We start from the raw sequence: 21614 nt of genomic DNA, 5'->3' as shown, positions 1-21614 counted from the left end.
TTACGATATATCCTGCTGAAGGTGCAGTATCTTCTTTCATAGTCTTCTTTCACAGTTTCCACTGACTTATATCTTACTTTGTTTTCAGGTTTATGGTAGGTTGTGGTAGATGTGATGATTGGTTTCATGGTGATTGTGTTGGACTGAGCCTTTCTCAAGCACAGCAGATGGGTGAAGAAGATAAAGAGTATGTGTGTGTGAAATGCTGTGCTGAAGAAGACAAAAAAATGGAATGTTTTGATCAAAATGTACCAGATACTCAAGTGAAACTTGAGCATAAAGAAGAAAAAGCAATTGAGTGTGAAAAAGTGGGGGTGTCAAAGCAAACGCCTATTTGTAATCTAAATACAACGACTGAAAAAACGAAGCAAACGGAGGACACTGGGAAGCACAAAGTCAAAATCTTCAGACGGGTGAGTCTTATTTAATGTTTGAAGTTCTCTCAATTACTGGGGTTATAAGGATTCTGCCTGTGCCATTGCCAATTAATAGACCATGTTTCAGACATCTTTCTGAATCTAAATTATTTCCAAAGTTACTTTATTTTCTAAGTGGCTTGACTCTTTCAAGAGGGTATTGCTAAACTCTTCCTATATTGAGCAGGGATATGTTCACATCATATGCATACAGAACATCCTGAGTTGGAAGTGACACATAAATATCACTGAAGTCCTATTCCTGTATGTGTATATAAACCTATATGTAGGTTTATATACAGAGGTACAAAGAAATGGTGAAGAATCTAATGTATATTTCTTTCAGATTTCTAAATGTATTATAGGACATCTGTCAATTTGCTGTGTTATAAGCTGCAGATAAACAGTAGGAAACAAAACAATAGTATTTGAGTTTTGATTGCTTTTATTTCAGATTGTATATAGAAAGGAATGGCTAGTGCTTTATTGGGGTTTTTCTACTTTTTGTGTCTAATTTTAACCAAAGGATCATTTCCAAAGACTATTGAGACAATTCTTCAGTTTGTTAGTATATAATGTCATACTCATGATAATGTAATCATCAGTAAGCCTGTCTTATTTCTGAGTGGTAGTGTTGAAATTCTGGAATGTGAACTGTTCTTTTTAATTTTAATGTACATATGCTTTCAAAACATCAGTGACCTATGTAGCTAAATCTGGTTAAGGGATGTTCATCAGTATCCCTGACTTTTTAAAATAACTGCAAACTTAGTGGTTGTCAACACGGAGCTTAAATGCAAATTGTCTGTGCTGTATCTTGAGCCAATATTTAAAAGAGATTGTTAAGCAATGCTTGGCAGTAATTTGGGATATTGTTCAGTAATTCTTTAGAAAATTATATGGTGACACATACATCCAGGGGATACATTGTACAGTGTAAAAAGGAAAAAAATGGTGAAAATATGTGATAATTATGTAGAGGTTGATTATAGCATTCAGTAGCATGCTAACATGTGTAAATGTTTCTTTCAGGAATCTGGGGATGGGAAGAATTTACCAGAGTCCAGAGACTCAGATACTAAGAAAGGGCAGCATGTTCCTGCTCGGAAAGGATCACAAACTACTGCAATTCCTCGGCGGTCCCCTGAAGATAAAAATGAAAAAATAACTAAAGAATCCCTTAGTACAATGGAAAGGTCCACAAAATCAGGTACCAAGGTTTGGGGTTGTCTTCCAGGCTGCAGTTCACATCTGTGTACAGTGAAGGATGATACCTTTCTTTATAACATCAGTTTTTTAAATCATGTTCCATACTGGACGTGATGATGATCTGAAGAGTTGTTCCGTAACATTTATGATCTTTATTTCTTATTTCTTTTTCAGTTTTATTTAGTAGGTAGATGTGTCCTAGGTAGATGTATGTTTCCTGTTTCAATAGTAGAGGATGCTCACATGATCAAAAGTGGGAGAAAAAGTACACAGCCATCTCTGTATTAAACTTTATTTTACATTCTATGAGACTTTGAAATACACTTTTGTGAAACACTATGTAATGCTTTGTATTCATAAAACTGGTTTAATTGCTATATAAATTATATTTTGACTTACTGATGTCTTTTGATAATGATTAATAAATTGACAATTTTGTCAGCTCATTTCAGAGGAATTATATTACTTGCTGTGTCATCAGATTTTCATCTAAACTTCATTTGAAAGGTTGAAGGGACATATTTACCCTCCTAGCAAAATTTGTCCTCTCCCCAGCTCCCTTCCAGGAAGTATTTTTCTTCTAAGGTCATTATAATGTGAAGTTGTTGTTATTTGGGACTGAAATCTCAGCAGCAAAGCTAGTGAGATTTTGTGTGAGAACTGTGTCTTTTACTCTGAAACTCAGGCTTTGAATTTTTGTTAAAAAATCCATAACTTAGCTCTTCTGGTCTTTTGCCAGTGCTGATGCATTCTAGAAATCTTTATCAGTCTTCAATTTGTTCGGTTTTTTCTGACTATAAACTGAAAAAATTAATATTGCTTAGTTCCCATTTCTTCCTTGAATTGAAGGGTGCTGCTCAAAATTAGTGACATGTTCACATGCTGACACAAATGAGCTTTCAGTTGACTCTGAAAATTAGTAATTTTTCTTTAATGATTTTAGTTTGATTAGACTTATCCATTATTTGAATTATTTGTGACAGAAACCTTATAATGACCTTGAGTGTTACCTGAATCAGAAGATGTGATTATTATAATTGAAATAATTTTGATGACTAACAGATGCAGAAATGCCAAGTTTAATGTAAAATGGTATTTTAAAGTAAAGCTTAGTGTGCTTATATGTGCTTCATACTATATTATTTCTTAGTTTATTCATTGAAAAATGAATCTATGCTGTTACAAAATTTAGAGTCAAAAACCATACTTAAGATCAAGCTAATGAGCACTGGTCATCTTAATTTGGTGTAAATGAAAATAATGCAAATCAAAGGGCAAACCCCCTGTTTCTGCTAAGGAAGTTTTTGTTCTGGATTAATCTAAGTAACATAAAATCCAAACCATAGAAGAAAAAAACCGCAACCAAGCACAAACCATCCATCCTAGGGGTCCAGTCCTTTTTCTTGAGGATCAATTCTTAGCAGTTTAAAAATAAAATTTCATTAAAATAATTCCATCACCAGCAAAAGTTTCTAAACAAACCTACTTGAGTATTTTACAGTTTTTAACTGTGTTTTGATAGGTGTGCATGAGAAACAAGAAATCAAGAAAAAGAAAAACGAGAAAGGATCCATTAGTGCAACACACCTGCCAGCTGTGTCAGCTTCCAAGCCTTCTGCTGATCAGATAAGACAAAGCGTTAAGCAGTCTCTTAAGGAAATTCTTATGAAAAGGTAAAGATATATTAAGAAATTCAATTATTATTTTGTATTTATAAATAGTTTCCTTTGGAAGGCAAAGGAAATTGTTAATTATTTGGATGCATTTTGTAATTTTTGCTATTGTGTTCTCTTATAGATTGACAGACTCCAGTTTAAAGATTCCTGAGGAGAGAGCAGCAAAAGTTGCCACAAGGATTGAAAGAGAGCTATTTTCTTTTTTTCGAGACACTGATGCGAAGTATAAGAACAAATACAGGAGTTTAATGTTCAATCTCAAAGATCCTAAAAATAATGTATGTGTGATTTGTCTGTTGTTCTTTGCAGAAATCCTTGATTTGTTGTAGATTAAAGGAACAGTCTTCAGTCTAGGAACATTATCAATCCTCCTGCAGTTTAACCAGTTTGGGTTTTTTTAGGTTTCCATAGTTTCTTGATGTTGTTTGTTCTTTGGGCACTGAATGTCCTCTGTGTTCTTCCCCATCATTAATTCTCCAACTACTTGCTCCCCGCATACAGTTTTTTTGTTTGGTTTCAAACTGTAGTAGATGTAGCTTGCCTAGTTTTTTGTTTCTCTTTACCACTGATACGTTATTTAGATATTCCTGTCTCCCGCATAATTCTTTGCTGTTTACTACACATACTGTTTTTCTGTCCAGGATCTCCTGACTCTGCTTTTTAACACCCAGATTTCTCAAGCTTGGTCTTCACTCTCTGTTCTGCTTTCTATGAGCCCATTATTTATCATCATACCTCCTCAGCTTCTGCCTTTTGTCCTTTATCAGTTATTCAGATCAAGTTACTTTGTTTATAGTATTTTGCCATTACAGTTAGCCAATTGTGAGAACCTCTATCTTAACTTTTATCTTACAGTTAACTTCTGTTTTCTCTTTGCTCATACTGCTAATGTAGTTGGTTGTCTTTTTTTTACCCTAGGATTTCATTTAGTCAAGAAGCATAGATACCTCTTTGATGGCTTCTTCTCTTTGTTGTTTAATGCAGAGGATTTGCACCTTTAAAAACAAAAACAGTGAACTGAGTTACTGCTGCAGTGGGCATAAACTCTTACTCCTTTGAAGCAGCATTTAATTATACATTTAATCATTAAGAGTATATGTGGATACATTGTTATGTAGAATAAATGGAGCTCTGGAATTAAGCTTTTTATGTATTAAGTTTAGTACTGCTTCCTGGAGATAATTACAAACCCACACACTCAATTTAGCTGTACAGAGCATGTTGTATGTAACTTCTCTGATTTATTTCCTGCTGCGAGCTATTTTTGTCTTGATAGCAAGAGTTGCTTTTCTTCTTTCTTCTAGATACTATTTAAGAAAGTATTGAAAGGAGAGGTTACTCCAGATCATCTAATAAAAATGAGCCCAGAAGAACTGGCTTCCAAAGAGCTGGCTGCTTGGAGACAGAGAGAAAACAGACATGTGAGATTTGTCAATTTACGTTGTTTATTTGACAGCCTAAGCATGTGTAACTTCCGTTTGCAGGTTAAGTTATGCAAAAAGAGCAGAATGGATGTTGCAACCAAGCAGGAGGATCTCTGTAATTAATTTAGTACTCAAAGCCCAAAGATGTTGGTAGGACAGAAGTGAAAGGAGTGTAGTCAGTTTCTGAGGGGAGGAAACCATATACTTTCCTTTGCCTTGCAATTTTGTTGCTGCTGGCTCTTTCTTCTTTCTTTGTCCTTATTTTCCACAAGATTTTAAAGCTGTTGCTGGAGCTTTAGAAACATCAGTTTCTTAAAGAGGGAGAAACAGATATTGGACAAACCAAAGCGAACTGGTGTTGTTTCTAAGTTACTGCTGAAGTGTTACAAATCACTCCCCAAGAAGTAAATCCAGAGCTGAAGACCTGATCTGCCAGTTGGAAAAGCAGCCTAAAGGGACAACGAACAAAAAAAACAGGCAGCAAAAGAAACCCAAGAAAGTGTAGGAAGTTTACTAGGTTAGTTTAGGCATGACTTCTCAAAGCAGAAAGTCACTCTATGTTCTGTGCTGAGAGTTTAGAAGGACAAACAGGAATAAGAGGACCTGTATTATTTTGATAGAAAATTCCTTTTTGTTAGACATTGCTCGATTTATTTGTTGGGCATTTAGTCTGACGATAAATGCAGCTGCTTAGAAATGGCCACTAAAAATTTTCTAGTTTACAAAATCTGGATTTAATGTTGACAAGATCTTTGGTATTTATATTCCACATCATAAAACCTAAAAGCACAATGTTTGGGTATTGTAAGTTCATCTGTGTGCTCAGAATAAATGTTTGGTAATAACTAATTTAGTAGAGTGGGATGCTGTTTTAGAAACTGCAGTGTGCTTTGCAATAGTAGTTATTCCTCCGTTTTTACCTTGTCATTGCACATTGTGGCTAGACCTGTTAATGAATCATAACTTCTTGCTACTTTCTGTGGAAAAAACACTTGTTGATTATCTTGTTTCAAAGGCCTAGAAAGAATGAAAAGTTTGTTTATTCTGTATCTATCCAAAGCCCATCTTTTGTAGTGGAACTTTTTTATATTTATTTTTATAAACATCAGTGAAATTCTGAAAAGAGAACATGCAAAATAAAATTCCACTGCTATGAGAAATATCTTCCCAAAAAAGTGTATGCTGCTCAAAAAATTGCTGAAGGGTCCTAATTTTTTCCGAGAAATGCTTCAAAATTTCTAGAAACATGTAAAACAAATAGCGATCACTTGACTGTATTTTTCATGTTACTATTTAAGCAAGGTATTGAGACTGCTACTTAATAATTTTTTTTTTATTTCCACAGGATTTTCAGAAGTATGTTGGTATTTTTCAGACAGATAAAGCAATCATAGAATTCTTGTTTCCTTAGTAAATTAGGCTTGAGATATTTGGCACAGCCAACACAACCCCTTCCTGGTGTAAGAAATGGAAATGTTCTTTAAGAGGCAATATTAGAAATAATGGATTATATTTTATTTTATTGCAAGAAGGCAAAGCAGCAGTGCTATTGGAATTAGTATCTCCATTACTTTTAAAACTACCTTTATGTTTTTTTCTTGAGGTGAAGCATTAGGTTTATGTACTAAAAACCAAAATATTGAAAAATTATACAAATTTGCACATATTTGTATCCTATTATTATGGGAAAACAATGGATGCATTGTTTTTCTTTAGCTCTTGGGAAATCAGAATTACCCGTATTTTAATTCAGTGTTGAAGGTTTGCTTTATAACTTATTTAAATGCATGCCTGGTAAGTACTTGCTGCTATGCTGTAGGAGAAGTTAGGCTGCTTCCATGTTTGCTTTATGAAACTACTTGATACTTGCAAAATAAGAATGTATTACTTTTCTTCCTAGACGGTTTCCTAATTACAATACTGTTCTCTCTTATATTTCTGGATTTTCAAATTTTACTGTATGGGAATAATTACACATAGCTGCTTGTTTTCACAGACAATTGAAATGATTGAGAAAGAGCAGAGGGAGGTTGAAAGAAGACCTATCACAAAAATTACTCACAAAGGAGAAATAGAAATTGAAAGTGAGACGCCAATGAAAGAACAAGAGGAAGTAATGGAAATTCAGGTAGAAAAGAAACCATGGCACTACAGTGTGTACCATAGGCAATATGGTTGTGAGGTGTTTTGTTTATGATTCTGTTGTTCAAGTCTATAATTATCTGATAGTTTTTCTTTTATCTTTACTAACTTCTTGGCCTGGTGATTTTGTTGGTTTCTTCTATGTTGTGTCTGTGACTGTATGAATTCTGGCAGTAGCAGAAATTAGAAGATATTCCAAATGGTACCTGAATATATTTGAGAGTACCAATTTAGTTATTGTAATGAATTTGAAGATTTTTTGGTAGCATTTTAGGCTATGTAGCTGAAGGAAGAGCTTTATGTCTGAAGGGAGGAAAACACCTTAAAACTTTAGAACAATGTTAGGAATATTAACAGAGGGATTAAAAAAGCCTAACTGAATATGTGTTTGACTTTTCTTAGGAACCTAATACAAAGTTGTTTGAGAAGTCAGAAGAAGCTGAAAAGGATAAAGAAATAAATGAATCTGCATCTCCAGACACCACAAGTCAACATAAAAATCATCTCTTCGATCTAAACTGCAAAATCTGCATAGGTAATTTGGGAAAGCACATGAAAATAAATAGATGGTACTTCTATAATTTTCAGTCATAAATCTCAATATACCTCAAGAATTTAAATAAATATGGGTTTTTACTTAGCTTGCTGATGAAGTTGTGGAAGGAATGTTTTGCTTCATAATTTACAAAAGAGACTATTAAAAGGATAGTCTATTGGCATAAACTTGTCTTCTTTTAAAAAAACATCTTCAGAGCGTGCAATCCCTATGGTGGATTGAGTTACTACTGTTGATTCCTCATTTGTTTATCCTATACCATTGCAGTGGCAAAATTTTGTTTAGTACTGTATAAACATACACAATATAATAATTTATACAGGATGTAAATGTGTAAAATATGTATCTTATCCCACTTCAGTGGCAATATGTAGTACTTTTGGTGTATCTTCCTTGTGTTCAGAGAAGTTCAGAGGAAGTCCTCTTTTTGTTTCTTTAACAAAAAATGAAACCTCTTGTGCTTCCTTTTCTGCAGGCCGAATGGCACCACCTACTGATGATCTGTCAGGGAAGAAGGTGAAGGTGTCTGTTGGGGTTGCACGGAAGCAGTCTGACAATGAAGCAGAGAGCATTGCGGACGCACTCTCCTCCACGTCAAGTATTTTAGCTTCAGAATTACTGGAAGATGATAAGCAAGACTCATCAAAGTCATTCACACCTCTCCCAAAGTAATATAAGCTGTAGAAGCATTATTTTTAAATGAAAGACCTTATTAATCTTGTTTAGCTATTATGTCTAAAGCTACTTTTTTAGTCACGTTTCATTAATCCATTTGGGTACTTGAAGTCGTACACCTTTTTAGAATGGAGTTCTCTGCTGAAGTAAATGCTGTTCATTTATATACATAACACTACGTATATTGCTGTGATTGCAAACTTCTAATTACCACATAGTTTACTTTTCCCAAAAAGCCAATATTTTCTGGTGCAGCAAGGTTTAAAAAGAGTTACAAAAAATCAATATATAAATTTCATATTGTATTTTGCTGTTAAGGCACGTAGTGTATATATAGTGCTGCATTTAAATAAGTGTGTCTTTGTATATGCGTATATATAAATTCAAGGAACTTGATATTGCTCTAAACAGAGCATTTACACTGATAAATCAGGCTAGTTTCAAATTCCAAAGTAATGCTTTTCTAGAAATGGCAGGTAACAGCATAACAGCAGCTTGTTTGATGTTTTGCTGTATTTGCTGTCAGCTCTCTCTTCATTTTCTTCCACTCTGCTACTCACTAAAAAGGAAATTGCAGTTTATGAGGCTGTTTCTTTCTGGTGGGAGAGAGGCTTTTCGAGAAAAACATCCACTCCCAATTGTTTAGAATTGACCAGAGTTCATGCTGAAATTTTGCCTTTATCAGGACAGTGTGATCTTTTACCAAGGATAATGAACTTCGGTTTTTGAATAGCTTACAGCAAGTTCAAGGTAATTTCCAGTGTAGTCAGAAATAAACATTGGTCACAATGTTACTGTAACAGCACATCTGGTTCTACTCGGCAGCTTAAGACTGCTAATAGCACGCCTAGAATATTTTGATAGCAACATGTTGAAATGTGTAGTCTTTTTCATAAGCAAACTCTCAGGTTGAGAAATTTTCTCCTGTGAAATTATTTAAGTCATCCCATTAATGTTTTGAGCTGTTTTGTTGACAAAACTAAGGCTTTTTTTCAAAGGCAGGAAAACCATTTTTTTACGTGAGGAATTAGGAGGAGGGACTCACAGAGGGTGTGGAAGTGATTCATAGATGAGAAGACATGAGGAGCCAGCTTGTGGTGCAAGGAGAGAGTAGGGTGACACAGGCATTCAGCTGGTGGGCAGACAGTGGTGGCACAAAATGTAGGAATTAGGAAAGCAGTATAGGTCAGCAGGCAGTGTGTTGTCATCTTTTACCTGTGGCAAGGGAACATCTCTCTGGCTCTGCAGTACCTGTATGCATTTGTGTCCTCTTGAGTATAGCATTTGATAATTCTCAGACTAAACAACTTCTCTGTTTTAAAAAAATATTGACTAGGGAACTAATGTGCTGCTCGTCTGACTATTCCTGTACCGTAGAGCTACTCTACTGGAAGATAAGAAACGTGGTTGTCTGCCTGTCTTTTTTTGTTGACGCTTCAGTATGCTTAAATGAACAAGAAAATTCTTGATAATACTGTATTTCTGTGATAAAGAAAAATTAGGATTTACACTGTCTTGCATGATATTTCATCTTGTAAACTGAGTGGGTTTTTCGTTTGTCCTTTTTTTAGGTCAGAAACCCCTGGTACTGTGGAATGTGAAAGTTTGTTTCTGGCACGCCTGAATTTCATCTGGAAGGGCTTTATCAATATGCCTTCAGTAGCAAAATTTGTTATTAAAGCTTATCCAGTTTCTGGCTCCTTTGAGTATTTAACAGAGGTATTTATATTTATTGAAAAGAATTAGTTTATTAATTTTACCAACTTATTTACCTTGTAGGCTAATATTAGTATAATGATAGAAGATAGTGAGGCATGATCATTGTAGTGAATGAAGTATTTGTGGGAGGACATAGGTTAAGGTCTGTATTTGTAAGTCAATCATTATTCATTACATGAACCTCTGGTTCATCTTCCCATCTATAATGTAATGCATAATGGAGGGGGTTTTTTTGCCCATCTGTTGGCAATTCTGGTCCTAACCTTGCATTGTGACTCAGTTGTCTCTGAAAAAAAAAGTTCATGTAACATTCTCTTCTGTGTCTAAGAGACTGGAAAAGCATGTAAGTGCTTATGATAGTTGTCTTCATGTCACAAAATAAAGATCAGAGAGCTTGTAAGGCACAATTTTCCTTCTTGACAGCTACACAGGATGTGTCAGCCTTCTAATTAAAAGAACTTAGGTCTTCTGTTAATAAGAGTGTCTTTATTTGCTGTAGATCTTCAGGGAAGTGCAGGCCATGCAGTAATCCTTAATACTGAAGGATTCTTATATGAGTATGATACGCTTTGCAAAACTCTTACTTTATTTCAAAAAAATTATTTTTCTGAAAGTCTGTTTATTTTGCTTGGGAATAGTGAACTCAGTAGTATCCAAGAATTTACATCTTTATATACATGCACATGTAGCTTATGTTTTCCCCTCATGATGATGATTTTGAAAGTTTATTATAAACGTAGGTGTGGAGCTCTCATTGTGGTGTGATGGGATGAATAGCTTGAGTGTTCCTAGAGCACAGTACAGTTATGTTTGCAGTTAATGTTACCAGAAAGGATAATTTTGGCAAGGTGTAGATGAACAGTATTCAATGATAACTAATTTATTACATATCATTAACTTTGTACTGAAAATCTAAAATGTCCTAAATTTGTTTTTTTTTTCTTCTGTTGTAACTTCTACTGATATTTTTAAATTACAGTTTAAGAAATAAAAGAACTAAGTATGTCTTGAATTTTATGAAACAGATACTGGATGAAGGACATACCACAAGATTTATTTGGATTCACATTTCTCTTGTCCTTTTTCATAGGATTTACCTGATAGTATTCAAGTAGGTGGCAGGATATCTCCCCACACTGTCTGGGATTATGTAGAAAAAATCAAAGCTTCAGGGACCAAGGTAAGAATTTTACCTAGTAAAGACTTGCTGTTCAATATGCATCTTAGTCATCCTAAAGATGCTTGGTTTTTTTCTCTCTGAAACATTTGCCAAATATGTGAACTTTAGGAATATCTCATGGTTATGTTGAATGGCACGGGTAGCAGCTGCTGGCATTTATTCTCTTCCTACCTAACCTTAAACTGTCACCTGCTGTGTGAGAATACCTGTCTTCGTTTGACACAGTAACTCATCAGGAATGTTTGGATACCACTTCACCTCTCAAGTGTTACCCTTTCATTTTCAGTGGTGCTACATTGTGCAAAACCATCTCAGTGGCTCTTTGCCAGACTTGTCCCACTGTGTGCTGGTTGTCCTTGTGCTGGGGAGCCCAAAACATGAAAGTCCTTTGCAGGTGGTGTCTCACAAGTGCTGGATAGAAAGAAATAGCTGTTCTGACACCCAGATTGCAGTAGGCCTTCTTGGCATGGATGCATCACCAGTTCATACTGGGCTTGTCCACCAGGATCCCCACATCATTTTATGCCAAGCTGTTTTCCAACCAGTCAGTCCCCCAGCCAGTCCTGGTGCATGGGGTTACTCCAGCTCAAAGTGCAAGATTTTGCATTTTGTCTTTGCTGACATTGACAAAGTTCAGCTTGTTATTTCAGCCTGCTTACGTGCCATCTCAGTTTTGCAGAGACTGTTTTGTATAATCTTCCAGGCTGTTCAAACAGCATCAGCTCCTGAGCTGGGCTTTGGGCATAATTCTGGGATCTGAATACCGGTCTTCCACTATTATTAATGGATGTCTTGGACACAACAGACTACAAAACACAGCTTTCTAGTAATGTTAAGGGTAGAGAATGAAATAATTCATTGAAAGCTGGCAAGCTTCCCTGAAACTTGTTATTTAGCTGGCTGTTAAAAATATTGGCTCTTTTGTCATGTACTTCAATGAATTTTTTCATACTAAATGCTTTCTACTTGTTTTATCGAGTTCAGAATTATTTTTGGCCATGTTTCTGCTCCTTCTGTCTCTCCTGTTCTCTGCCATATTGGCGTGGGTTTTACTCCTCAGCACTGCTGTTTTAAATAAAGAGCAGTCAGTAAAAAAAATAACATTTCACAGAAAAATATTCTTGACCATCTTTTTCCCCTCTCATTCTGTAAACAGGAGATCTGCGTGGTTCGCTTTACCCCAGTAACTGAAGAAGATCAGATCTCCTATGCACTGTTGTTCGCCTATTTCAGCAGTAGAAAACGTTATGGTGTAGCGGCCAATAATATGAAGCAAGTGAAAGATTTGTACCTCATCCCTTTAGGTTCCTCAGATAAAGTCCCTCATCACCTTGTGCCTTTTGATGGGCCTGGTAAGTACAACTTGGAATTCGGAATTTTATTATCATAACACTCCTTAAAGAAGTTGGCAGCAGAAATATAAGAGGAAATAAAATTTAAAAATGCTGGTTTATTCAAATATCTAATGAGTTTTCCATAGCATTATTATATTAGTTTCCTTGAGAAGACATTAATTTCCCCTTGCTAGATTATTGTGATACACAAAGATGAAAAGATTAGTGTTTACAACCTTTTTTTTATGTCTGCTATCTTCTTTCTTTATTCTAACACAGGAGGCTTTGTAGATTTCAATGTCAGTAAACTGAGTCGCACAAGTGGACTATGGTAGAAGGCATAAGTTCCAAATTTATACTCTCAATTTAAAGTAGTGTTTTTCATCATTTAAATTGTTTTTATCTTTTTTCTCAAGTATTCCAAAGTTCTTTACAAAAAATACATTGAAAGTTTAAAATATAGATGGGCAAGGAAGAAAAAGTCCTGAAATGGCACTCAGTTGATCTGTGTACACCTGAGTTACTTTACATCAGTTTATCTTGGTTATAAAAATTTGTGGATGATCTTTCTTTTTGAGATAGGCAGGGCCAAAATGAAGAGAGAATGAGCTACAACTCATTTTTCTACCATTAAGTGGAACAAAATAGATAGTGAAGAGGTGGTAATAGGTGCTGTGTGCCTTGAAACACAGCACCTTTCCTGGAATGAGGGAATAATTTCTGATATTTGCTCCTGGTAAATCTTTGAAGAAGTATGTCTAACACAAATTGATGAGGAGACTTATTGTTTGCAAGTGCTCTGTTTACTTACTTTTCCCCCTATTATACTTTGCTACCACTCTTACCATCTTGTAGCTGGGTTGGACTAATTGATGTTTAACTTCTGTGCTGTTTCTGATGAGATTAGATGTCCTATATGTCTCATATTCATATTGGAAGTTATAGTCTACTTGAACCAATCTTAAGTTGCAGTGCTTGAAGTTATACTTTTAATACTGGAAATACATATTTTTATGATTTTAAGTGTTGTTAATGTTTAACATGACAAGCAGAACAATTTTAAATGCCATAAGATTAATACTTTTCATAGTATATTTAAGTATATGAGGGTTATTTTTGTTAAAGTTATTGCCTTAACCAAAGTACAAAGAGATGATAAATTGCTGTTGCAATTTTGTACAGGGATTGAAATACATCGACCAAATTTATTACTGGGATTGATAATTCGCCAGAAGATGAAGAGGCAGATTACTGCTGTTTCAAGTGTTACCAGTAGTTTTGCAGATGAAGCTGCTGAAAGTACCTTGAGTAGCTTGCCACCAGAGAAGAAAAGCAAGCCAAACAAACCTGAAGTCTCACATCATGATTTGGCACTAGAAGAAGAAGAGGAAAATAATTTTTTTAATTCCTTCACAACTGTGCTACACAAGCAGAGAAATAAACCACAGCAGTCTAATGCAGATGATGCTCCAGCAGTTATTGAACCATTGGTGGAAAGCACCAAACATGAACCACCAAAGCCTCTCAGATTTCTTCCTGGAGTCCTGGTTGGATGGGAAAATCAGCCTTCTACTCTGGAGCTAGCAAATAAACCATTGCCAGTGGATGATATTCTTCAAAGCCTGTTGGGTACGACAGGGCAGGCATATGAGCACAGCAAGTCAGAAGCAGGTCCTAGTGAAGACATACCATTATTAAATGAACAGGCAACCTTGAAAGAAGAAACCATGGATGTTGCTGAGGTAACTGCTGAAGTTGGTGAAGCAAAGACTGGTTTGGATGATCCTCAAGAATCCACTAATGCTGGTGCAACTGCGGATGCAGCAGCTGTAGGGACCTCAAGTTCTTCAAGAAGTGCTGGTTCTTTGATAGGGCTGAGTCTTAAGGGAAAACCTCCAGATGTTTCCACAGAAGCATTTTTAGCAAATTTGTCTGCTCAGGCACAGAATAAGGAAACTGAAGAAAGTAAAGAAAATGACCCAAAGCGACAGATACCAGACAAGGATAATGTTGCACAGGAAGTTAGAAGGAGCACAAATTCCAGCTTTTCTTCCTCATCAAATTCAGGAAAAAAGCCCTGTGAGAACAATGTTAATGTAGGCTCTGCTGAGGGTACTACTGCTAATACCTCTAAATCACCACCATTTATTAATCTTAAAAGAGACCCACGACAGGCAGCTGGACGAAGCCAGCAGACTAATATTTCAGAAAACAAGGATGGAGATGTTAGCAGAAATGAAGACCGACAAAATGCTTCAGGAAATGATCAAGGAGAATCAGAGAATAAACAGCTTTCTGGAGAAGGGGCCTTAAACCTGTATCAAAGTGAGGCACAAACCACTGAGACACAGCTCAGTTCAGCTGCAGCTAAGGCAGATAACACAGTTGCATCACATGCAGAAGATACCAAACACTCACAGGAAGATGGATTGATGCAAAACATTGAAACAGTGAACTCATTTAGAAGGGGACCAGCCGTAACTTCATCTCATTTTGAAACTGAAAACTCTTCTCGTTCTGAATTTATTTCCAAAGTCCCAAGCCCTATTGCAAGTGGCAGCTTCCCATCTGTTGGACCTCCACAGCAGAATTTTCAGCATTCTAAATCTAATCCACCTGGATTTCAGTTTCAGGCTCCTGCACCTCATAACTTCCCTCCACAAAACAACCCTATGTTTGGATTTCCTCCTCATTTACCACCTCCACTTCTTCCTCCTCCTGGCTTTGGTTTTCCTCAAAATCCAATGATGCCATGGCCACCAGTAGCTCATTTATCAGGTCAGCCACCACAGTATGCCGGACCCATTGCACAAGGGCTACCAGTGGCTCACAAACAATCAAGGTTTTTGGGACCAGAAAATTTTTTTCAGAGTAAAGACAGTAGGAGACCAGAAAGACGCCACAGCGATCCTTGGGGCAGAGATGAACAGCATTTGGAGAGAGGATTCACTAGAGGAAAAAATGATCGACAGAGACTTTACAGTGAAACCCATCACCAAAAAAAAGACAGACATGAAAAAGAGTGGAGCAACGAAAAATACTGGGAACAAGATTCTGAAAGAAACAGGCGCAGAGACAGAAACCAGGAAAAAGAGAGAGAGCGGAAGAGTAGAGAGGAAGGACAGAGAGACAAAGAAAGAGTGCGATCCCCACACAGTGATAGAGCTGCTGATGGAAAAAGCCCCAGAGAGACTAGAAATCCAGAAAAAAAGACAGAGAAGCCTAAAAGTGATGAACAGGCTCATGAAAAAGATAAGGAGAGGGAGAAAAGCAAAGACAAGCATAGAGAACGAGAAAGTGAAAAGAACAGAGAGAGACATAGGGACCACAGTGACAGAACTAAAAGCAAAAGGTAAAAAGATGCAGGCAGTCTTTTAAAATCCTATTTAAATAAACTGTTAGAGTAACGTTGTAAAAGTTTGTATGACAAAAAAAAAAAAAAAAGAGAGCCTGCTAGGATTGTGCCATCGTTTTTTATTCTGTGTTGGTGTTTTGCAGAAATGAGTCTGTGTTTTGGTACCACTCAATGTACCAATACTCATCCTTTTTTTCATTATACCAACTATCGCTAGAAGTAGAAGTTTAATATTTTAAAAATTTTACATTGATGTATATTCAAAATTTTAAAGATTTCTTTTTATTAATATGCAATAAAGGCTTAGGAATTTTCTTAGCTGAGGAAGTTGGCTTTAGTCAAGTCTGCAATATAGTTGCTGCCTTTGGTAATTTGTGCTCTCTTCTGTTTTAAGATGCCCTGATAATTTTAAAGGTCGTTTTCATACAATACCCTTGTTTTTAAATTGCACTGTTTTTAAAGACTGCAGCAAAGCCTCAGAATCCACATGTTAAACAAAATGTAATATGCTTGGTGGTGTGAGAAGTTTGGTTTTTTTTTAAATTATTCAGTAGTACAATAAAAACTCAAGTATATTTCGTTATATTATATTTCAAGTTTTTCCTAAGCATCTGAAGCAGTTTGTGACCAGAAATTGGAAGGCTGAGCTGCTCGAATGTTACTTCTTTAAACTGCACTTGTTTTAATACGAAAACATTTCTAACCTAAATTCTTGAAAATTATTTGTAGTAGTAAATTCATTTCTCCCACCATTTTCCATGCTTCAAAAACTTGAATACCTAAGCTTGTACATTACTTTGTGTTTTGCTATCCTTTCTACTGTAAAATGTAAATATTTTAAGGGATATTTTGATTCTAATATGATAAAACTTTCTCACATACTGTGTGTGTTTGATTTCATAGCTGTGAAACTGTAGGCTAAATGAATATATAAGGCTGAGTCACAGAATTCCACATTTGTTGTATACTTTATAGCTCGGTTTGTTTTGAGTTTTGGAGAACAAAGCGGGGGGGAGAAGGGCAAAAGTGTTTGTACACTTGGGACTTCTGGTAACTTGGTGTTTTGTGGACTACCATCCACCAATGCCAAACAACATGCAAATGTGAAAACAAAATCACCTACTCTAATACTTTTTAAAATACACTGGGCATCTTACTGAGTCTGTCAGAAACAACAAAAATATTCCACAGTATAAAGAAAAACTGAGGTTTATTGTTTTGGTTTTCAGTGTTTTTGTTTTCTACTTTGAGTACACAACCGTACTATGCTGCTGACAGAGCATTTTGCACTTTGCTGTAGAAAAGCCTCTTCTTTCAAGAAAAGTCTTCCCAGTTTAACAACATCGTAATTGTTAGTTTTCATTATGAATATATTTTAAGGTAGATTTTCACTTGGATACCTTGCAAGTAACTTCATGGTCAAATTGGCTAAAATTAAAAATCTTGCACTGGATAAAGGAGGTGGTAGACTTTTGTTAAGTGATGTTTCTTCATCATTGAGAAGACTAATTAAAAAAATCCTCAGTAGTTAAAGTGACATTCAAACATCTTTAAAATAAAATTAGTCGTTTCCAAATAAATTCCATAGTCTGTAAAGCATTAGTGCTGTTGAATATATCTTGTAGTAATATACATGTGTTTTGTTGTTTAAATATTTGCACCAAGTTCTGTAGGCACAGAAATGCACCAAAGCATTGTTCTCATTTTTGGAGTGAGTTTTAAATTGACAGCTCTGCATATGAAGATTTTCTTTTGATCCATTCAAAAGTAGTCTACTCCATGGTCACTGGTGATCTTCCTCTCACATGTGCATCCATATGCTCTCTGAAGATAAACTGGAAGCAGTGAAAATTGCAACTGCCTGTATGGAAGGGATGGGAATGCTTTCCGCCAGAACTACCAGAAATAACTTGTTTAAAAGAGTATGTAAACATTTTTCAAGTTTGCTGAGTGCTTTGCCACCTGCCTTGTGTATGTAGAACCTGAAGAGAGCCACAGTAAAACAGCTCTTGAGGGAGAGTTTTGTTAAGTGTTTAAATTAACAAACAGCAAAAGTCACCAGGATTTGTTCCTAGGATGTGAGTTAGTGTAATGGGAATAAATCCTGCTACTACAGGAATAAAGGATTTTACTTCTGCATTGCCTTCAGTCACTCTCCTTCCAACATTTGTGTTAGCTGGAAGTGCTCTGATTGCTTGTTCCTTGTTTTACACCAAACCACTGCTCAGATCACACAAGGCAGTGTGGACTGCTGAGGAATTGCCAGTACACCAGAAGCCCCAGAGAGAACAGGATAAACCTTAAATATGCTCCCTTCTCCAGCATCATGTGGCTATAAAAGGCTCTACTTAGAGAAACTGGAAGAGAAGAATCTGGGGACAGCTCAAATGCCAGGTGGGCTTCATGAGCTGCGTTTTGGGAAGAATTGCGGAAGCTCTTGCATTGGGCTGATCACATGGGGGCTCAGAGCAGCAGAAGGTAGAATGAACCTCACAAAGATGTTCGCAGATGCTTAATAAAAACATCTTGAGGTAGCTCCGATGCACATTACTTGTCTTTAAGTCACCTGTAACTGACTTGTCAGTGCTTTCATTGCTACAGGTTAAGTATGGTGATGTGGAAGCAAATGTGTGTCACCTAGTTTTAGGTGCTTATGGTCTTTGCTCCATAACACACACCCCATCCTCACTTCCCTCTCCACCCCAAAATAGTTATTGTTTCTGACAGGTGCATGCTGAAGGCTTGCATTCAGAGAGTTTCCATGCAAGGAGGTAATGGTTTGCGATGTGCTTTTAAGCAGTACTAAAGTGAAAAAGGAAAACATATGAATCATTCACTATTATTTTTATGTAATAATTTTATTTATTTAGTAAGCCAGCAGTCAAATGATAAATGTAGATGCCATTGTACATTATTGGTATAAGCACATTAAGATAGAATTTTAATTTTTTTTATTGCTTGCTAAAGTAGAATATAACTCAGCTTTATGAGAAGGAACTGATTTTTTTGTATTTGTGTATGAACAGCTCTATTGGTTTTTGAGATTATCAATTAATGAAAAAATATATTTGCAGAAATTTGGTTTACTATGACCAAAATCTCTGTACTCATAAAATTTTGAAATGCCATTTAGGGCATATAAGCCAGAAAGGTATACGTAAAGTAGAACAGTTCTTGGACTTTTTAAGGTCTTAAGAATAAGAGTTACTTGTAGGCAGACTGCCACATTCCAGTTATAAATCATTAAAGCCAAAAGTTTTCATGTAGTCAAATAGGGGAGACCTCTGCTGGAGAAAATAAGGAGGCCTGTTTCCTCTCTCTAAAATTATGTATGTTTTTTGTTTCTTAAAATTATTCTTTAAGAGTAATATTTTAGCAGACTTAAGAGAGGCTTGAGTTCTACCCTCTTACATATATACGTAGAGGATGGACACAGATAAGGGAGGGAGAATAACTTCATTACCTGATTAGATTCTTTGTGGGCTTAACAAGTAATTACAGCTGTTGCATTTTTAAAAATTCTCATTACAATAAATGTGGGTTTTGCCTCGAGCACACTGTATCTTCCCCCACCAATTTCAGTTTTTAGACTAGACCTTAACATTAGAAAAGAAACATTTTAATAATATTCAGGAGTTGGAGAAACAGGTAACAGTTTTCTGTTCTCATAAAGCAACAAACAACACTTGAATGATGGTTGGCTTTATAAGCTAATCCCTACCTTTTTGTTTACTATTTCCAGCACAATAAAGAAAAAAACCCTTCAGACTTTCCCGTTATTTTAAAGTAAATGCTAGAAAATATATGTAAGTAATTCTAGGAGGAAAACAATTGATCATATTTTATATGTATATGTTATTAATACTCCACATAAATTTGTCCCTTACTACTTTTTAAATGCTTTCCTTTGTTGGTTGCTGAGTCATACACTGCCAGCTAACACAATTAACAGGAGGAATAGGATGTTTATCCTTTTTAAAAGAGTCTTGGACAGTTTTTTCAATTAATTTCCAGAATTTCCATCATGAATGTTGTATCCTTCTGCTTTCATTAGCTGAATCTTTTTAGAATCTTGGAAGAGCACAACATCTTTAATCTTACCAATGAATTCCTCCTGAAAAAGCCCTGTAGTGACTATATTGACTTCCCTGCCAATTTCAAACCCACCAAAGTAACAAATGCCACCATAGTTTAAAGCAGTGTATTTCCTTTGTGGGTCAATATCTTCAAAAAAGATTAGTTCCTCATCAAGATAAACCTTAATACAAGTTTGGTTTTGAACTACAGTAGTGAAATGCCATCTTCCATCAGAACAGGTTAAATACTTCCTATGAATTAGAGGAACAGAGATTCTTTCTCCAAGATTAATCACAACTTTTAAAGTTCCATTGGCAAGACCAATGGCAAGGAAGTCATTATCTTCATCTTCACTTTTTCCCATCCATGCTATTAAGCCTTCAGTTTGATTAGTAGTAAAATTTAAGGAAAGGCGGCTGTACTGGAGGTCTCTTTTTCCATAAAAAGGATCTGTGTATTTAATGTGGGAGTTACCAACAAACTTTGCTATATAAAATTTGATTTTGTTATCACAGTACTTACCTGTCCAGCCTAGTGCACATGCACAGGTATATGAAAATGAAGAAGGTTGAGGAATACAAAGCCCGTGAGACCCACACATGTTTTGTGAACAGTGAATAGATTGTTCACACTTGGTCCCTGTCCAGTCTCTTGGGCAAGAGCAAGAAAAGCCAGAGTTTCCAACTTGACATGTTCCATTATTTTTGCACACAGTGTAACCACAATCTGTTCCATCACAGTCACCAATGTTGGCTCCACCCTTGGGGTCAGTCACGGTAAGATTCAGTTCCCTGTTGTTTATAACAATTTCTCGAATACAACCAGTGAAACCTGTGGGCTCATTTTCTATTGCCATTGGATTAACAAGGTTTAAGGAGGATATCCCTCCAACAAAAAAATCTGAGTGTGTGTCTAGTGCATTCATTCCAGGACTAGCTTTTTGAGTAACGTTAATCCCATCCAAGTCTAGGTAGCCTTCATTACCAACTCTTCCTGCACTGAGTAAGTGCCATGTATTTCCATTTGTGTGGACCTTCTGAAGGGTCTGTAGGATGACTGTTCTGTCTCCAAGGTTGTAGCGTAGCTGTATAAATCCATTTACTAATGATATGCATAGAAAGTCACCTGTAAGAAAACAGTATAAAGTATTTTTAATTTTTAGAGGGGTGCACTGAAGAACAACATATTAATGATTCTGATGCTTTCATGCCTGCATTTCCTTGTACCATCATTATATCTAAATCACACAGAGAAGTGTTCCCTAATGAGCTGCTTTTAGCCTTTTTTTTTTTCTTTCTCATTTTTGGAAACTGGGCTTATGTTTGGCTCAGAATAAAAAGCCCAGCTTTCTAAAATGCTCTGCTTTTGTTCAAAAACTAGATAATTGTGGTAGGAGGAAACAGGATCACTTTGGTGTTCAAAAAGTGTGAATCATTGTTCCCATGGAAAAGAAAAAAGCTTTGACCAAGTTACAAAGGCAGAAATACTCTCAACTTCAGTATGTTGAATAAAGCCTTGATGGATTTGTCAGTTTAATGAACAGTTTTGTCTGCACCAGACATACTCTGCTTTCCCTGAAGGCTCCTTTTCACAACACGGATGTTTTGGGTTTAATAATCTGACAGCTATAGAAACAGATACGCTTTTTATTGTGTTGTTCTTTTAGAGGCCTTTGTGACAGGAAGTATTAGAAGGGAGTTCTCTCTTCTTGTACTGTCAGTGTTTCTGGCCTTATGGGCAGTGTAAAAGGAGAGGGAGTACCACTTCAAACTGTACTTTCAAGCATGAAGAAGGAAAACAGGGAAAGGATAGGAAATGGGAGCTGGAAAAGTTTGTAAGGACAGCAATAGA

General features: G+C 36.0%; 2 protein-coding genes across 17 annotated transcripts in view; one reads left to right on the top strand and one right to left on the bottom strand.

Moving 5' to 3' along the window:
* The window catches only part of PHF3 (PHD finger protein 3), a 51033-nt gene extending 33211 nt beyond the window's left edge, over nt 1-17822 (top strand). For 11 of the 16 annotated variants that reach the window (XM_041410711.1, XM_041410720.1, XM_041410717.1 and 8 more), the window contains 12 exons: nt 89-413; nt 1449-1626; nt 3148-3298; nt 3423-3579; nt 4606-4722; nt 6722-6853; nt 7270-7402; nt 7899-8091; nt 9670-9817; nt 10908-10997; nt 12154-12349; nt 13514-16565. In XM_041410711.1, the coding sequence (XP_041266645.1) occupies nt 89-413; nt 1449-1626; nt 3148-3298; nt 3423-3579; nt 4606-4722; nt 6722-6853; nt 7270-7402; nt 7899-8091; nt 9670-9817; nt 10908-10997; nt 12154-12349; nt 13514-15687 (3994 nt within the window). In that variant the 3' untranslated portion in view covers nt 15688-16565. Of the gene's footprint in view, nt 1-88; nt 414-1448; nt 1627-3147; nt 3299-3422; nt 3580-4605; nt 4723-6721; nt 6854-7269; nt 7403-7898; nt 8092-9669; nt 9818-10907; nt 10998-12153; nt 12350-13513 lie in introns of all 16 variants that reach the window. The other 5 variants (XM_041410712.1, XM_041410713.1, XM_041410726.1 and 2 more) reach the window with 1 other exon arrangement.
* Nucleotides 17823-18856: 1034 nt separating this feature from the next.
* EYS (eyes shut homolog) overlaps nt 18857-21614 on the bottom strand; it is a 614241-nt gene continuing 611483 nt past the window's right edge. Inside the window, exon 39 of the mRNA XM_041410576.1 lies at nt 18857-20888. Coding sequence (XP_041266510.1) covers nt 19690-20888 — 1199 coding nt within the window. The 3' untranslated portion in view covers nt 18857-19689. The remainder of the gene's footprint in view (nt 20889-21614) is intronic.

Source organism: Onychostruthus taczanowskii, unplaced genomic scaffold (assembly GCF_017590055.1).
Source record: "Onychostruthus taczanowskii isolate IOZ18803 unplaced genomic scaffold, ASM1759005v1 scaffold33, whole genome shotgun sequence".
NCBI lineage: Eukaryota > Metazoa > Chordata > Aves > Passeriformes > Passeridae > Onychostruthus > Onychostruthus taczanowskii.
The sequence above is the reverse complement of the archived record's forward strand: the minus strand, read 5'-3'. Positions and strand labels throughout refer to the sequence as shown.